We start from the raw sequence: 18,673 nt of genomic DNA on the forward strand, positions 1-18,673 counted from the left end.
TGAGTCAATTGGAGAAGTACCTGTGGATGTATTTCAAGGCCTACCTTCAAACTCAGTGCCTCTTTGCTTGACATCATGGGAAAATCTAAAGAAATCAGCCAAGACCTCAGGAAAGAATTTGTAGACCTCTACAAGTCTGGTTCATCCTTGGGAGCAATTTCCAAATGCCTGAAGGTACCATGTTCATCTGTACAAACAATAGTACGCAAGTATGAAAACCATTGGACCATGCAGCCATCATATCTGTCTCCTAGAGATGAATATACTTTGGTGCGAAAAGTGCAAATCAATCCCAGAACAACAGCGAAGGACCTTGTGAAGATGCTAGAGGAAACAGGTACAAAAGTATCTATATCCACAGTGAAACGAGTCCTATATTGACATAACCTGAAAGGCCGCTCAGCAAGGAAGAAGCCACTGCTCCAAAACCTCCATAAAAAAGCCAGACTACGGTTTGCAACTGCACATGGGGTCAAAGATCGTACTTTTATGTTTTGAGGAAAAAGGGGGAGGCTTGCAAGCCGAAGAACACCATCCCAACCGTGAAGCACGGGGGTGGCAGCATCATGTTGTGGGGGTGATTTGCTCCAGGAGGGACTAGTGTACTTCACAAAATAGATGGCATCATGAGGCAGGAAAATTATGTGGATATATTGAAGCAACATCTCAAGACATCAGTCAGGAAGTTAAAGCTTGGTCGCAAATAGGTCTTCCAAATGGACAATGACCCCAAGCATACTTCCAAAGTTGTGGCAAAATGGCTTAAGGACAATAAAGTCAAGGAATTAGAGTGGCCATGACAATTTGAAAAATAAGCCACAGGAGTTTTTTGAGCGTGAATAAAGACGACTTTCTACTCGAAAGACGTATAAAAGCAACAGATACCATGAATAAGACTGAGCTAAATGTCTCTTATATGTTGAGCTACCGAGTGGCCAGGTCAGGCAAGCTCCATATTATTTTGGAGGACTACATTCTTCCTGCTGCCGCCGATATGGCCGGGACAATGCTGGGGGAAAAGGCCCCAAAAAACTATACAGACAATGACTTCATCAAACAACACTGTTTCACAACGCATCACTGACATGGCAGGAGATGTTGACAAACAATTATTGCTTCGCATACAAGACAGTGAATTATTTGCATTACAGCTAGATGAGTCAACAGACGTGGTGGGCCTGGCACATGCCCGTTACGTTTATGGGGGGTCAATTAAGGAAGACATCCTCTTCTGCAAACCACTGGAAACCAGGACAACAAGATAGGATATTTTTTAAAGTACTGGACAGCTTTGAAACATCAAATGGACTTTGGTGGTCAAGATGCGTTGGTATCTGTACTGATTGCGCAAAAGCCATGACAGGGAGACATATTGGAGTGGTAATGCGTGTGCAAGCAGTTGCTCCCGACGCCACATGGGTACACTGCAGCATCCACCGCGAGGCTCTTGCTGCCAAGGGAATGCCTGACAGCTTGAAAGACATTTTGAACACTACAGTGAAAATGGTTAACTTTGTTAAAGCAATGCCCCTGAACATTTCTGTATTTTCTGCATTATGCAATGATATGGGAAGCGACCATGTAACGCTTTTACAACATACAGAAGGGCGCTGGTTATCAAGGGGCAAAGTACTGACACATTGTTTTGAATTTAGAGACGAGCTTAAAGTTTTCTCCACTGACCATCATTTTCCCTTGTCCTTCTTTTTGCATGATGATGAGTTTCTCACACGACTGGCGTATCTGGGTGATGCTTTTTCCCCGTCTGAATGACCTGAATCTAGGATTACAGGGACTCTCCGCAACTATAGTCAATGTGCGGGACAAAATTGAGGCTATAATTAAGAAGTTGGAGCTCTTTTCTGTCTACATAAAACAATGACCACGCACAGGTCTTTCTGTCATTGTATGATTTTTTTTTTGTTGTGCCAATGTACTCAAGCTTACGGACAATGTCAAATGTGATATAGCAAAGCACCTGAGTGAGTACTTTCCCGAAATGGATGACACAAACAACTGGATTCGTTACCCCTTTCATGCCCCGCCTCCAGTCCACTTACCGATATCTGAACAAGAGAGCCTCATCCAAATTGTAACGGTTCTGTGAAAATTGAATTTAGTCAGAAGCCACTGCCAGGTTTCTGGATAGGGCTGCGCTCAGAGTTTCTTGCCTTGGCAAATCGCGCTGTTAAGACACTGATGCCGTTTGCAACCATGTTACCTACGTGAGAGTGGATTCTCGGCCCTCACTAGCATGAAAACTAAATGCAGGCACAGACTGTGTGTGGAAAATTATTTAAGACTGAGTCTCGCTCCAGTATAACCCAACATTGCAGAGTTATGTGCATCCTTTCAAACACACCCTTCTCATTAACCTGTGGTGAGTTATTCACAATATTTGATGAACAAATAAGGTTTTATGTGGAAGATGGCTAAATATAGAGTAAAATGATTATATTATTATTTGTGTCCTGGTCCTATAAGAGTTCTTTGTCACTTCCCACGAGCCATGTTGTGACAAAAACTCACACTCATTCTTATGTTTAATAAATGTATTGTATAGTGTGTGTGTGGCAGGCTTACAATGATTGCAAAAAAAACAACATTTGAGAGTGTGCTGTCCCTGGCGCTAGAGTGAGTGTGAAGCTGGAGTTTGAATGTTCGAAGGGGTACGGGACTATACACATTTTGGGAACCACCGCTCTATGGGAATCTGTTGTTTTCCACTAATTTTAACCTCAGAATGTACCTCAGAGTTCTCGGTGGTCATCCATTAAGAATATGGAGAATATGGATTAGTTTACTTCCCAATGGTTTGGCATTAGATTTGTTGTTTGACAAGCAATTGGAGGTGGCTGGATCGGTGTTAGTACGATGCGGCTAAATCAACCCAGTCATATGTTGGAGTTGCTGACTCTCAGGATATATGGATTGTTTGCTGGTGATCCATAAGTGGTCACTTGTCACTTTACTAGTGAATCAGCTGTCGCCGTGACATCAATACTTCCATCGTGCTGCTGTTAGATTGTAGTCTACTGTCCAAAAAAAGTGATGTATTTGATGGAACCTTGGTTTTTGCTTCATGTTTTGGATGAGAGGTACTAAAAAGCTGCAATGCTTGAAACATGTATAGTTGGATATTAAACAGTGTTGAGGAGTTTGTTTTTTTGAACTACCAGTTTATTAAGTATTAAAGAAACTACAGTAGGCTTCAACTTCAAAGCAATCTCATCCTTCATGTGGCTGGCTCAAATCTCAAAAGTGTGTTTCTCGCTTTAACACTAGAAAAGCTGGGCCTTAAGGGACCCCACTGAGAGCCAATGAGCAGTCATTTTGACTGTAACATTCTAACAGTCTAATAAACAAGTTTCATATATGTTTTTGGAAAAAATATCCTTTGTTTTTAATAATGAAGTTCTTGGGTAACATTAGAAATACATATATAATATATATAATAACTCCATTTTATATTTAGTCTCGATATAATTTAAGTTTACTTTCGAAGGCCAGTTATCAGCCTGTGAATGAGGGGCAGGGCTTGAAAATGACATGTCCTCTTAAAACCGCTTGTGACACGTTCTGTTTGTGATAATGACATTCTACCAACACATGTGTGTTAAACATAGTTATTTAGGAAAAGTCAAGGATGGAGGGGGGCATGACTTTAAAAATGGCAGAGATATATTTGAAATAAAAAATGATTGCCTCAGCGCTTCTAGTGTTAAAAGAGTTACAGAACGAGAGAGAGAGAGAGAGAGAGAGAGAGAGAGAGAGAGAGAGAGTCAATGAGATTGAAAGGGCGGGAGGGGGGTTGAGTGTAAAAAGAGAGGCTTGTGTTTGGAGAAGAGGGACCAGGGATGAGGCAAGAGACCAGTGCTCTGACGTCAATGGACCGGGTCCCCTGGCGTCGTGCCAATAGGGCCCTGTGTGTGCGTCTGCCAGCCATGGTGACTACGACCAGGGACACTGGAAACGGGAGATGGGTGGGGGGTGTTGTTATTTCCCTTGCCATCCCCGTGGCGACCGAGCCTGATGGACCCAGCTGGCCTGGCACAGCATCGTCTGCCACAGTCTTGATTACACACTCTGTCTCTCTCTCTCTCTCTCTCTCTTTGTTTCTTTCTTTCTTCTCTCTCTCTCTCTCTCTCTCTCTCTCTCTCTCTCTCTCTCTCTGCCTACTTCCTTCTCTCTCTCTGTCACTCTCTCTTTGTTTCTTTCTCTCTCTCTCTCTCTCTCTCTCTCTCTCTCTCTCTCTCTCTCTCTCTCTCTCTCTCTCTCTCTCTCTCTGCCTACTTCCTTCTCTCTCTCTCTGTCTCTCTCTTTCTTCTCTCTCTCTCTCTCTCTCTCTCTCTCTCTCTCTCTCTCTCTCTCTCTCTCTCTCTCTCTCTCTCTCTCTCTCTCTCTCTCTCTCTGCCTATCCTTCTTCTCTCTCTCTCTGTCTCTGTCTCTTTGTTTCTCTCTCTCTCTCTCTCTCTCTCTCTCTCTCTCTCTCTCTCTCTCTCTCTCTCTCTCTCTCTCTCTCTCTCTCTCTCTCTCTCTCTCTCTCTGCCTACTTCCTTCCCTGTCTCTCTGTCTCTCTCTGCATACAGGTATATCTGTCTCTTTCTGTTTGTCTATTTCATTCTCCCTCTCTCGCTCTCTCTATTCCTGTGTCTCATTTTCTTCTGTCTTCCCTTTTCAATCTCTCTCACTTTCTCTGGGCTGCCTACTCTTTCTCTCTCTATATCTGATTTATCTAATGTCTACCTTACCCAACGTCCCACTTTCATTCTCGCTCACTCTCCACTTTGAAGTTCTGTCTTGGTCCCCCTCTCCCTCACTTGATTTTGAACAGAAGTACCCTCTTTATCCTTCTGTTTATGGAGGATATTCTACTATTCTCTCTCTCTCTCTCTCTCTCTCTCTCTCTCTCTCTCTCTCTCTCTCTCTCTCTCTCTCTCTCTCTCTCTCTCTCTCTCTCTCTCTATCTCTCGCTCTCTTTCTCTCACTCACTCTCTCTCGCTCTCTCTTTTTTCCCTCTCTCTCTACCTCTCTCATTCTTTCTTTCTCTCTTTTTCTCTCTTTCTTTCTCTCGCTCTCTCTCTCGCTCACTCTCTCTCTCTCTCGCTCACTCTCTCGCTCTCTCGCTCTCGCTCTCTCTCTCTCAATGGGTCTTTATTGGCATGGAAACAGTGTTAACATTGTCAAAGCAAGTGAAATAAACAATCACAAATTAGCAGATTTAATTTACTTTGGTGTTTGTGGTCCACTAGTCTCCAAAATCCGCTGGTTGCTCTTTTCTAATCACAACAGGTCCCAAACTTTGCTGCAATGATAGCAAACTGCGGTATTTCACCTAACACATATGGGAGCTTACTGTCCGCCTAATATTGGCTAATGGCTGTTGCAGGAAGGTCCATTTTTTATTTTATGGATATACACTACCGTTCAAAAGTTTGGGGTCACTTAGAAATGTCCTTGTTTTTGAAAGAAAAGCTATTTTTTTGTCCATTAAAATAATACAGGCTCAAAATGGCCAGAAACAAAGAACTGTCTTCTGAATCTCGTCAGTCTATTCTTGTTCTGAGAAATGAAGGCCATTCCATGCGAGAAATTGCCAACAAACTGAAGATCTCATAGAACTCTATGTACTCTACTCTATGTGCTCTACACCATAATTTGCAAATAAATTCATAAAAGATCCTACAATGTTATTTTCTGGATTGCTTTTCTCATTTTGTCTGTCATAGTTGAAGTATACCTATGATGAAAATTACAGGCCTCTCTCATCTTTTTAAGTGGGAGAACTTGCACAATTGGTGGCTGACTAAATACTTTTTTGCCCCACTATATATATATATATATATATATATATATATATATATATATATATATATATATATATATATATATATTTAGTGCCTTCGAAATTTATTCAGACCCCTTGATTTTTTTCCACATTTTGTTACATTACGTTCTTATTCTACAATGGATTACATTTTTTTTAAATCCACAGCACTCTACACAATACCCCATAATGACAAAGTGAAAACAGGTTTTTAGCATTTTTGCAAATAAATATAAATAACAGGTACCTTATTTACATAAGTATTCAGGCCCTTTTCTATGAGGCTCGAAATTGAGCTCAGGTACATCCTGTTTCCATTGATCATTCTTGAGATGTTTCTACAACTTTATTAGAGTCCACCTGTGATAAATTCAATTGATTGGACATGAATTGGAAGGCACACACCTGTCTAAATAAGGTCCCAAAGTTGACAGTGCATGTCAGAGCAAAAACCAGGCCATGAGGTCGAAGGAATTGTTCGTAGAGCTCTGAGACAGAATTGTGTCGAGGCACAGATCTGGTGAAGGGTACCAAAACATTTCTGCAGCATTGCATGTCCCCAAGAACACAGTGGCCTCCTTCATTCTTAAATGGAAGAAGTTTGAAACCACCAGGACTCTGTGGAGATGGCAGAACCTTCCAAAAGGACAACTATCTCCGCTGCACTCCACCAATCAAGCTTTTATGTTAGAGTGGCCACGCCTCAGTAAAAGGCACATGACAGCCCGCTTGGAGTTTGCCTAAAGGCACCTAAAGACTCTCAGGCTATGAGAAACAAGATTCTCTGGTCTGATGAAACCAAAATTGAACTCTTTGACCTGAATGCCAAGAGTCACGTCTGGAGGAAACCTGGCACCATCCCTACGGTGAAGCATGGTGGTGGCAGCATCATGCTGTGGGGATGTTTTTCAGCGGCAGGGACTGGGAGTCGGGATCGAGGCAAAGATGAATGGAGCAAAGTACAGAGAGATCCTTGATGAAAACCTGCTCCAGAGCACTCAAGACCTCAGACTGGGCCGAAGGTTCACCTTCCAATAGGACAACGACCCTAAGCACACAGCCAAGACAACGCAGGAGTGGCTTCGGGACAAGTCTCTGTATGTCCTTGAGTGGCCCAGCCAGAGCCTGGACTTGAACCCGATCCAACATCTCTGGAGAGACCGGAAAATAGCTGTGCAGCGACGCTCCCCATCCAACCTGACAGAGCTTGAGAGGATCTTCAAAGAAGAATGGGAGAAACTCCCCAAATACAGGTGTGCCAAGCTTGTAGTGTCATACCCTAGAAGACTCAAGGCTGTAATCACTGCCAAAGGTGCTTCCACAAAGTACTGAGTAAAGGGTATGAATACTTATGTAAATGTAAATTTCATGTTTGAATTATTTTTTTTGCAAACATTTCTAAAACCTGTTTTTGCTTTGTCATTATGGGGTATTGAGGAAAACAGTGCCTTCGGGAAGTTGTCAGACCACTTGACCTTTTCAATATTTTGTTACATTACAGCCTTATTCTAAAATTGATTCAATAGATTTTTTTCCTCATTAATCTACACATAATACCCCATAATGGAAACCCAAACAATTTGCATTGTACCCCCTGTATATAGCCTGGCTATTGTTATTTTACTGATGCTCTTTAATTACTTGTTACTTTTATTTCTTTTTTAATTTCTTTTTTTATTGGTATTTTTCTTAAAACTGCATCGTTGGTTAAGGGCTTGTAAGTAAGCATTTCACTGTAAGGTCTACACCTGTTGTATTCGGGGCATGTGACAAATAACATTTGATTTGATTTTGATCACAAAACAAAAACAGTTTTTTAGAATGTTTGCAAATTTATAAAGAATTAAGAGGCCGGATAGGTGCAGAGAAAGGTGTTGTTTTGTTAGGGTTAAGTGCCTCGCTCAAGGGCACATCGACACATTTTTCACCTTGCCAGCTTGGGTATTGGAATCTAGCGACCTTTCGGTTACTGGCCCAACGCTGTACCTGCTAGGCTACCTGCCACCCTTATAGTGCTTGGCAAGCGGGAGTGAAGGGCACTGTGTCCTAGTGTTGCTATTCATGCCCTTCCCACTAGTGGACTGTATGTATGTATCAAGGTGACATCTAGATGGTTATCAATATTGTATTTATTGTGTAGGCTGCTATCCTAATTTAAATAAAATCACGGGAGGGAAAGAAACTGCCACGTTAGCTACCGCCGGCGACACGACCATGAAGAAGCTGGCTGCAGCTCAATCAGCCGTAAAAAAAAATGGTATACTGCCTCTAAGCCATAGGCAGCAAGGATAAGAGGCGATAAGAGGTTTCCCAACATATGTATTGCAACAGTTATCATTACTTATCGTTTTGTTGTCCTGTGTGGGTCAGTTAGTGGAGCATGGCGATTGCAATGCCAAGGGTTGCTGGGCCCAGCCATACAACAAATGTATGCACGCATGACTATCGCTCTGGGTAAAAAAATATATATTATTACTATTATTATGAACAGGTATGTGTAACTTATTCATACCCAGTGCTGTGTCTACTAACATTTAACCCCCCCCCCGCCCCCATTCAGATGATGGCCAAGCCCAGCGAGCCGGGGCCGGGGCCGGGCCGGCAGCACGAGAGTCACCCGGAGGAGACAGAAGAGGAGCTAAGGGAGCACCAAGCCCTATGTCCCCAGGACGGAGGCCTCATGTGTGGAGTGACAGTCAAGCAGGAGCCCCTGGACCCCCAGGAAGAGGAGAGGGACCACAGGGACAGGATAGTTGACCAGGAGCTGCTCTTCCGACAGGTACGGGGCAGAGAGCAGGAAGAGCAGGGGACACAGAAACGCACACACACAATCAAACATAGACATATTCATGCGTGCACATGCACATCCGCACACATACACACACACACACATTTTCAGGCATGCACGCATAAATGCAGACACACAAACTCGCAGCCTAATTGTTGCTGTTACAGCTTGTGGTTAACATCACCAGTGGACAAGAGCTGGAGATTCCGGATGGACGGGACGGACGGACAAACAGACAGACAGACAGATAGACAGACTACACACTTGTCATGCTTTGGTGATAATGAACAGAATGTAGGCTATTTGGGTTTTTAGTCAGTTCACAAAAAACAGACACCCACACATGGCTTACTCTGGCTGTATGGACACACACACACACACACTATACTCCTACTCTCAAAGTGAAATAGCGTGCAGGTTTTTGTCTGAATGGCTGAGGGCAGCCTCACGCCTCCTCTCTACAGCTGAATCTGAGTTTCCCTAGGATCACACATCGACACACACATTGTCACCAACACACACACACACACACACACACACACACACACACACACACACACACACACACACACACACACACACACACACACACACACACACACACACACACACACACACACACACACACACACACACACACACACACACACACACACACACACACAAGACCATGTCCTCCCTGTCTAACATACAGCCCATGCAGTCGGTCCAAATCCAATCAACTGTCCTCCCTGTTGCCATGACGCCCACAAACCCTACATCCCCCGGCAGGAAGTAGAGCACTGGGGGCCCCTGGGAAATGCAGTGTTAGAACAGGAGCGATGCCCAATAGAATCCTGGTCTGTTAGTTACAGTAGTGGCAATTCACTTAGTGGCAGTACAGTTTGCGAATCTGAATCCCAATAGCTCCTTAATGACAATCACCTATAGCCAGCCCCACCAGTAGTCTTTAATAAGAATTGGGGTGACTATCAATGAGATCATTTGAATACCTGCATACTTACAAAGCATTTGTCTCTGTATCTTTATGCTCCTGAATCAGCTCACACGTCTGATTCATGTCTGTCTGGATGTGATAATGGAGATGCATCAAGCGCCATCTTCTGGCTACTAAGATATCTTGCAGCAGTTCAACAGATGCACATGATAGCTCCATTTGGTGTGTGTGTGTGTGTGTGTGTGAGAGAGAGAGGGCACTTACGTGTGTGTAATATCTCTCTTTCTCTCTCTCTGCCTCTCTGTCTGTCTCTCTTTCTCTCTCTCTTTCTGTCTCTCTCGGTCTCTCTCTCTTTCTGTTTCTCTCTGTCTCGCTCTCTTTTTGTTTCTCTCTGTCTCTTTCTCTGTGAGCAGCAGGATGTGTTGTTGGAGCAGCAGAGAATCCACCAGTTGAGGAACTACCAGGCTTCGATGGAGGCAGCCGGCCTGTCAATCACCTTCCCAGCGCACCGCCCCCTCTCCAGGGCCCAATCATCTCCTGCCTCGGCTTGCTTCCCTCCCATCGTGGTGCAGCAGGAACCACCCACCAAGCCTCGCTTCACCACCGGCAAGCACCCTTGACCCACACACGCTAACACACGTGCGCACTCATGCACACAATCACACACACGCTCAAATCACTCTATCGCTCTCTCTCTCTAACCTTCGGTCTGCAAGGGCTTAGCTGCCTGTTCTCTTAGATTAATGTGTCCTCTCTCCCTGAAAAAAGAATCAAGTCCTTGACTCGTTCCCCTCTAAACCACTCTGAGAGCCCCAGTGTTCAGCATACTGATCAGCCATGCAGCGCAGGGTGTGGGTGTCTGTATCTGTCTGTCTGTGTGTGTCTGTGTGTGTGTGTGTGTGCGTGCGTGCGTGCATGTGTTTGAGAGAGAGAAAGGGAGGGGAGTGCACTGAGAATCTATGGCCGTGTGCAAAATCTGGCTTGCCTACTACTTACCAAAACGACATACTGTGTACTAAATACTAATCGTACTACATACTATTTAGAACATACTGTTCAGTACAAACGAACACAGTAAGCATCAAATGTCAACACACTAGGCTCATCCATACTGAGAGTGTGTCATCCTAATGCGCCTATTGCGTTGACTGCCGCCGTTCGTTCATTTTGGCACAGCACGTCAATTTATCTGATTAATCAGCCGTTGTCACGCACACGAGAGTCTACTAAAATCAAATGCCAAAATTAGTATGACATCCTGGCATTTAAAGCATACCACATTTCCAAAATTGTCACCTACTATAAAACGTTCGATTTTTCACATACCCAAAATGCCTAATATTTAGAACGCATGTACGTACGGGTATTCGGACACGGTTATTGTCTCCCTAGTTTTTCCTCACTATGTGTGCGTTCCCATCACCCTCCAGGACTGGTGTATGACACGTTGATGCAGAAGCACCAGTGTATGTGTGGCAACACCAACACACACCCAGAGCACGCCGGACGCATCCAGAGCATCTGGTCTCGACTCCAAGAGACAGGACTGAGGGGCCAGTGTGAGGTACGGAGACCATCACCAAAGCTCATCTCTTGGATGTGTATCAATCATCTATACTGACACATTGTTTCACTCATTTTTAAGCACTGACCTACAAGCAGAGGTTATATTGAGGCCTGCTCTGTGTTTTCACCCATACAGTCTTTTCATATTAGTGCAGAGACTTAAGGGGAGAAATCCAATTTAGAGTATAAATTCTGTCAGGGTAACTGAGGAAGCTTGTTCGACCGTCCTATATCAATAGTCGAACGTGGCTTCCTTTTCCCCATCTAACTTAGACTACTGCGATGGACCCATTATTCCACTTTCAGAGCGTTCTAAGGCCCCATTTCTGACCAGGAGGGGGCAGTGTTAAACCATGCTACACGACCTCCCCATTGACAAAACACCCCACAGCAAGTTGCCCACAAGCGCTGGCAGAGATAAAAAGCTTATAGTGGGTCTTATCATGCCCTGCACCTGTTCTGTGACAATCCACATACACGCACTCATGCATGCACACACACAATTACCACACACAGACGCACACACACACACACACGCACACACACACACACACACACACACACACACACACACACACACACACACACACACACACACACACACACACACACACACACACACACACACACACACACACACACACACACACACACACACACACCATTTCTCAGCAATAGACATTATTTTCTCTTCATCCGAGAGGTCTAAAAACAGTCTAATGGTTCCTAAATGGGGATAATCTTTCCTACATCGCTGTGTGTGTGTGTGTGTGTGTGTGTGTGTGTGTGTGTGTGTGTGTGTGTGTGTGTGTGTGTGTGTGTGTGTGTGTGTGTGTGTGTGTGTGTGTGTGTGTGTGTGTGTGTGTGTGTGTGTGTGTGTGTGTGTGTGTGTGTGTGTGTGTGTGTGTGTCTTTATATTTAATTTATAGACCCTTGCTCCCCTTCGGTCTCAACGTAGACTATGATCTGAAGCCATTCTTGTGATTTTGCTATTCATTGAAAGTGTTTGTAGGCCTATGGAAGCCAAATTGTATCTATGACCTTTTAATGCTATCCATTCATGTTTTTTTATACGTTCTATTTATATCTGTAAATGAACCAGTGATTTCAACCCACACCCGGCCATGATTACAGACACCTGCGCGTGTCCTTTGACACGATATAAACTGGTGACCCGCAGTGTTTGTCATTATACCCTGATGAAGACAGCGTGTCTGTCGAAACGCCGGTTATGAGGCTATTCAGTTATTGCATCTGAGCTCCTAGAGTGTGCGGGTCTCCTGTGTCTGATCTCTCCCGCGTCTCACTCGCTCATTGCGCCATCGCTACGCTTGCTTGCACAGCTGCCTGTCTGTCCTTCCCGAATGGCACAAACAGAAATAACATCAACAAATAAACAAGCAAACAAATTCCATCCAAAGACTTCCTCTCCTGTCTCTCTCTCTCTCTCTCTCTCTCTCTCTCTCTCTCTCTCTCTCTCTCTCTCTCACTCACCCCTTTCAGACCTAATTTATGACCACCACTGTTACTAATTGGAGATTCCTGGCTGCAGGTGTTGCCCTGCTGCCCCCCCATCTTCCCCCGTCCCTCCTTCACTCTCTCCCTTTCATCCTTCCATCCCTCCATCCTTTCCATCCCTCCTGTCCATCAAAAGCTCAGGTGGCCCTTGGGGATTAGTAAAATAGCAGTACATTATAACAAATGGGTACACAATTACAGATTCTGGTGTCATAGTAAGTGTTACCAGGCCCTGTAGCCCCCAGTTCCATTCCTGTTCCCCAGGCACTATCATTTGTTGACTTCTGTAACCGTAAAAGCCTTGGTTTCATGCATGTTAATATCAGAAGCCTCCTCCCTAAGTTTTCTTTTTTTCACTGCTTTTGCACACTCCGCCAACCCTGATGTTCTAGGCATGTCTGAATCCTGGCTTAGGCCACCAAAAATTCTAAAATTTCCGTCCCCAACTACAACATTTTCCGTCAAGATAGAACTGCCAAAGGGGGTGGAGTTGCAATCTACTGCAGAGATGGCCTGCAGAGTTCCGTCATGCTATCCAGGTCTGTGCCCAAACAGTTTGAGCTTCTACTTTTAAAAATACACCTTTCCAGAAACAAGTCTCTCACCTTTACCGCTTGTTATAGACCACCTTCAGCCCCCAGCTGTGCCCTGGACACCATATGTGAACTACTTGCCCCCCATTTATCTTTATCTTCGTACTGTTAAGTGACCTAAACTGGGATATGCTTAACACCCCGGCCATCCTACAATCCAAACTAGATGCCCTCAATCTCACACAAATAATCAAGGAACCTACCAGGTACAAACCTAAATCTGTAAACACGGGCACCCTAATAGATATCATCCTGACCAACCTACCCTCTAAATACACCTGTGCTGTCTTTAACCAGGATCTCAGCGATCACTGCCTCATTGCCTGCGTCCGCAATGGGTCCTCGGTCAAACGACCACCCCTCATCACTGTCAAACGCTCCCTAAAACACTTCAGCGAACAGACCTTTCCTGGAAGGATATTGACCTTGTTCCGTCAGTAGAGGATGCCTGGTTATTCTTTTAAAAGTTCTTTCCTCACCATCTTAAATAAGCATGCCCCATTCAAAAAATGTAGAACTAAGAACAGATATAGCCCTTGGTTCACTCCAGACTTGACTGCACTTGACCAGCACAAAAAAATATCCTGTGCCGTACTGCATTAGTATCGAATAGCCCCCACGATATGTAACTTTTCAGGGAAGTTAGGAACAAATATACACAGGCAGTTAGGAAAGAAAAGGCAAGCTTCTTCAAACATAAATTTGCATCCTGTAGCACAAACTCCCAAAAGTTCTGGGACACTGTAAAGTCCATGGAGAATAAGAGCACCTCCTTCCAGCTGCCCACTGCACTGAGGCTTGGAAACACTGTCACCACCGATAAATCGACGACAATCGAGAATTTCAATAATCATTTTTCTGTGGCTGGCCATGCTTTCCACATGACTACCCCTACCCCGGTCAACAGCTCTGCAACCCCACAACAACTTACCCAAGCCTCCCCATTTCTCCTTCACACAAATCCAGACAGCTTATGTTCTGAAAGAGCTGCAAAATCTGGACCTCTACAAATCAGCTAGACAATCTGGACCCTTTCTTTCTAAAATTATCCGCTGCTATTGTTGCAACCCCTATTATTAGCCTGTTCAACCTCTCTTTCGTGTTGTCTGAGATCCCTAAAGATTGGAAATCACACTCTAGACCCAAACTGTTACAGACCTTTATCTATCTTACCCTGCCTTTCTAAAGTCTTCGAAAGCCAAGTTAATAAACAATTCACCAACCATTTCGAATCCCACCGTACCTTCTCCGCTGTTCAATCTGGTTTCCGAGCTGGTCATGAGTGCACCTCAGCCATGCTCAAGGTCCTAAACAACATCATAACCACCATCGATAAAAAACAATACTGTGCAACCGTCTTCATCAACCTGGCCAAATCTTTCGGCTCTGTCAATCACTGCATTCTTATCTGCAGCCTCAACAGCCTTGGTTTCTCAAATGACTGCACGGTTCGCCAACTACTTCTCAGATAGAGTTCAGTGTGTCAAATCGGAGAGCCTGTTATACGGACCTCTGGCAGTCATTATGGGGGTACCACAGGGTTCAATTCTCGGGCTGACTCTTTTCTCTGTATACATCAATGATGTCGCTCTTGCTGCTGGTGATTCTCTGATCCACCTCCAAGCAGACGACACCATTCTGTATACTTCTGGCCCTTCTTTGGACACTGTGTTAACAAACCTCCAGACGAGCTTCAATGTCATACAATACTCCTTCCGTGGACTCCAACTGCTCTTAAATGCAAGTAAATCTAAATGCATGCTCTTCAACCGATTGCTGCACACACCTGCCCACCCAGCATCACTACTCTGCTCAGTTCTGGCTTAGAATTTGTGGACAACTACAAATACCTAGGTGTCTGGTTAGACTGTAAACTCTCCTTCCAGACTCACAAGCATCTCCAATCCAAAATTAAATCTGGAATCGGCTTCCTATTTCGCAACAAAGCATCCTTCACTCATGCTGCCAAACATACCCTCGTAAAACTAACTAAGTCAAGGATCAGTAGGATAGTCAGTTTTACGAGGGTATGTTTGACAGCATGAAACTTACAAAATAGCCTCCAACGCTACTCAGCAAACTGGATGTAGTCTATCACAGTGCCATCTGTTTTGTCACCAAAGCCCCATATACTACCCACCACTGTGACCTGTATGCTCTTGTTGGCTGGCCCTCTCTTCATATTCATCACCAAACCGACTGGCTCCAGGTCATCTATAAGTCTTTGCTAGGTAAAGACCAGCTCACTGGTCACCATAGCAGCACCCACCCATAGCACGCACTCCAGCAGGTATATTTCACTGGTCATCCCTAAAGCCAACTCCTCTTTTGTCTGCCTTTCCTTCCAGTTTGCTGCTGCCAATAACTGGAACGAATTGCAAAAATCACTGAAGCTGGAGTCTTATATCTCCCTCACTAACTTTAAGCATCAGCTGTCAGAGCAGTTTACCGATCATTGCACCTGTACACATCCCATCTGTAAATAGCCCACCCAACTACCTCATCCCCATATTGTTATTTATTTTTTTGCTCCTTTGCACCCCATTTTCTCTACTTGTACATTCATCTTCTGCACATCTATCACTCCAGTGTTTAATTGCTAAATTGAAATTATTTCGCCACTATGGCCTACAGTGCCTTGCGAAAGTATTCGGCCCCCTTGAACTTTGCGACCTTTTGCCACATTTCAGGCTTCAAACATAAAGATATAAAACTGTATTTTTTTGTGAAGAATCAACAACAAGTGGGACACAATCATGAAGTGGAACGACATTTATTGGATATTTCAAACTTTTTAAATTAACAAATCAAAAACTGAAAAATTGGACGCGCAAAATTATTCAGCCCCTTTACTTTCAGTGCAGCAAACTCTCTCCAGAAGTTCAGTGAGGATCTCTGAATGATCCAATGTTGACCTAAATGACTAATGATGATAAATACAATCCACCTGTGTGTAATCAAGTCTCCGTATAAATGCACCTGCACTGTGATAGTCTCAGAGGTCCGTTAAAAGCGCAGAGAGCATCATGAAGAACAAGGAACACACCAGGCAGGTCCGGGATACTGTTGTGAAGAAGTTTAAAGCCGGATTTGGATACAAAAAGATTTCCCAAGCTTTAAACATCCCAAGGAGCACTGTGCAAGCGATAATATTGAAATGGAAGGAGTATCAGACCACTGCAAATCTACCAAGACCTGGTCGTCCCTCTAAACTTTCAGCTCATACAAGGAGAAGACTGATCAGAGATGCAGCCAAGAGGCCCATGATCACTCTGGATGAACTGCAGAGATCTACAGCCGAGGTGGGAGACTCTGTCCATAGGACAACAATCAGTCGTATTTTGCACAAATCTGGCCTTTATGGAAGAGTGGCAAGAAGAAAGCAATTTCTTAAAGATATCCATAAAAAGTGTCATTTAAAGTTTGCCACAAGCCACCTGGGAGACACACCAAACATGTGGAAGAAGGTGCTCTGGTCAGATGAAACCAAAGTTGAACTTTTTGGCAACAATGCAAAACGTTATGTTTGGCGTAAAAGCAACACAGCCCATCACCCTGAACACACCATCCCCACTGTCAAACATGGTGGTGGCAGCATCATGGTTTGGGCCTGCTTTTCTTCAGCAGGGACAGGGAAGATGGTTAAAATTGATGTGAAGATGGATGGAGCCAAATACCGGACCATTCTGGAAGAAAACCTGATGGAGTCTGCAAAAGACCTGAGACTGGGACGGAGATTTGTCTTCCAACAAGACAATGATCCAAAACATAAAGCAAAATCTACAATGGAATGGTTAAAAAATAAACATATCCAGGTGTTAGAATGGCCAAGTCAAAGTCCAGACCTGAATCCAATCGAGAATCTGTGGAAAGAACTGAAAACTGCTGTTCACAAATGCTCTCCATCCAACCTCACTGAGCTTGAGCTGTTTTGCAAGGAGGAATGGGAAAAAATGTCAGTCTCTCGATGTGCAAAACTGATAGAGACATACCCCAAGCGACTTACAGTTGTAATCGCAGCAAAAGGTGGCGCTACAAAGTATTAACTTAAGGGGGCTGAATAATTTTGCACGCCCAATTTTTCACTTTTTGATTTGTTAAAAAAGTTTGAAATATCCAATAAATGTTGTTCCAGTTCATGATTGTGTCCCACTTGTTGTTGATTCTTCACAAAAAAATACAGTTTTATAACTTTATGTTTGAAGCCTGAAATGTGGCAAAAGGTCGCGGAGGAATGATCTGCGCACGGTCTTCAAGATCTGCGTATGATTGTAGTATTGATTCCTCCTTCCGGGCGGGGTAAGTTCAAGGGGGGTGAATACATTCGCAAGGCACTGTATCTATTGCCTTATCTCCCTAATCCTACTTCATTTGCACACACTGTATATAGATTTTTCTATTGTGATATTGACTGTACGTTTGTTTATTCCATGTGCTGTTTGTGTCGCACTGCTTTGCTTTATCTTGGCCAGGTCGCAGTTGTAAATGAGAACTTGTTCTCAACAGGCCTACCTGGTTAAGTAAAGGTGAAATAAATATAAATAAAATACAAATAAAATTGACCAATTCTCTTTCTTTCTTTCTCCCACCCACCCCCCTTCTCTGCAGTGTATACGGGGGCGGAAAGCCTCACTGGAAGAACTGCAGACGGTTCACTCTGAGGCCCACGTCCTTCTGTATGGAACCAACCCACTTCGACAGAAACTAGACAGTACGTACTACACCTGGAGTGCTACTCTAGGATCTGTCCATATAATCCTATTCATTGTGATCTAAAAGGAAAAACTGGTGCTAGATCAGCATTCCTGAGACCCTTTGTGGATATGGGCCCAGACCCAACTGGTCTGGGCAAAGCAACACTTAACAGGATCCGTTGTGTAGATGCTCATGGTGTAATTGTGCAGGGCGAATCCCAACTTCCGCCGAAGTCAAATTGTCACCTCGTCTTCCACGGACATCAACGCATGTCAGGCAGTCAAGGTTGACCCATATATCTACAAAGTAAATGATCAAGATTGCCAAAAGTATGACAGTGTTACGACAATAATACAATAACAGCTGTCTATTATTACAGGGCAAGGCCTGGTCTAAGGATTGTGTTCCTCTACAGGACCATTATCAACCTTATTATCTACATGATTGCCTTCTGTGTAGACCGAAGCAGGGACACTCAGTACATCTCCAAAGAGATTGTTCTGTTTACCTAAACGACAGCCTTTTAATCATTTGTTTTGGTTCTATTCTTTTTGTTTTTTTCTTGTTCCGATTTGGAACGTATGGAACTTGCTCAAATCTACCTCTAAGCTGTTGGCCCAGCTGTTTCGCCACCTCTCTGTCAATAATGAACACGCATGCACACATGCACGCACGCACACACACACACACCATTTTCCATGACATCACCCCTCCTTGTTTACTCCCCCCCAAGGTTTACTGATCCATCA

At 44.1% G+C, this 18,673-nt stretch overlaps 1 protein-coding gene across 2 annotated transcripts in view; it reads left to right on the forward strand.

The window, feature by feature from the left end:
* Nucleotides 1-18,673, forward strand: part of LOC124043774 (histone deacetylase 4-like) — a 129,031-nt gene that overhangs the window by 69,342 nt on the left and 41,016 nt on the right. For both annotated transcript variants that reach the window (XM_046362715.1, XM_046362716.1), the window contains exons 11-14: nt 8,388-8,606; nt 9,966-10,158; nt 10,983-11,116; nt 17,838-17,940. In XM_046362715.1, coding sequence (XP_046218671.1) covers nt 8,388-8,606; nt 9,966-10,158; nt 10,983-11,116; nt 17,838-17,940 — 649 coding nt within the window. The remainder of the gene's footprint in view (nt 1-8,387; nt 8,607-9,965; nt 10,159-10,982; nt 11,117-17,837; nt 17,941-18,673) is intronic.

Source organism: Oncorhynchus gorbuscha, linkage group LG09 (assembly GCF_021184085.1).
Source record: "Oncorhynchus gorbuscha isolate QuinsamMale2020 ecotype Even-year linkage group LG09, OgorEven_v1.0, whole genome shotgun sequence".
Classification (NCBI taxonomy): Eukaryota; Metazoa; Chordata; class Actinopteri; order Salmoniformes; family Salmonidae; genus Oncorhynchus; species Oncorhynchus gorbuscha.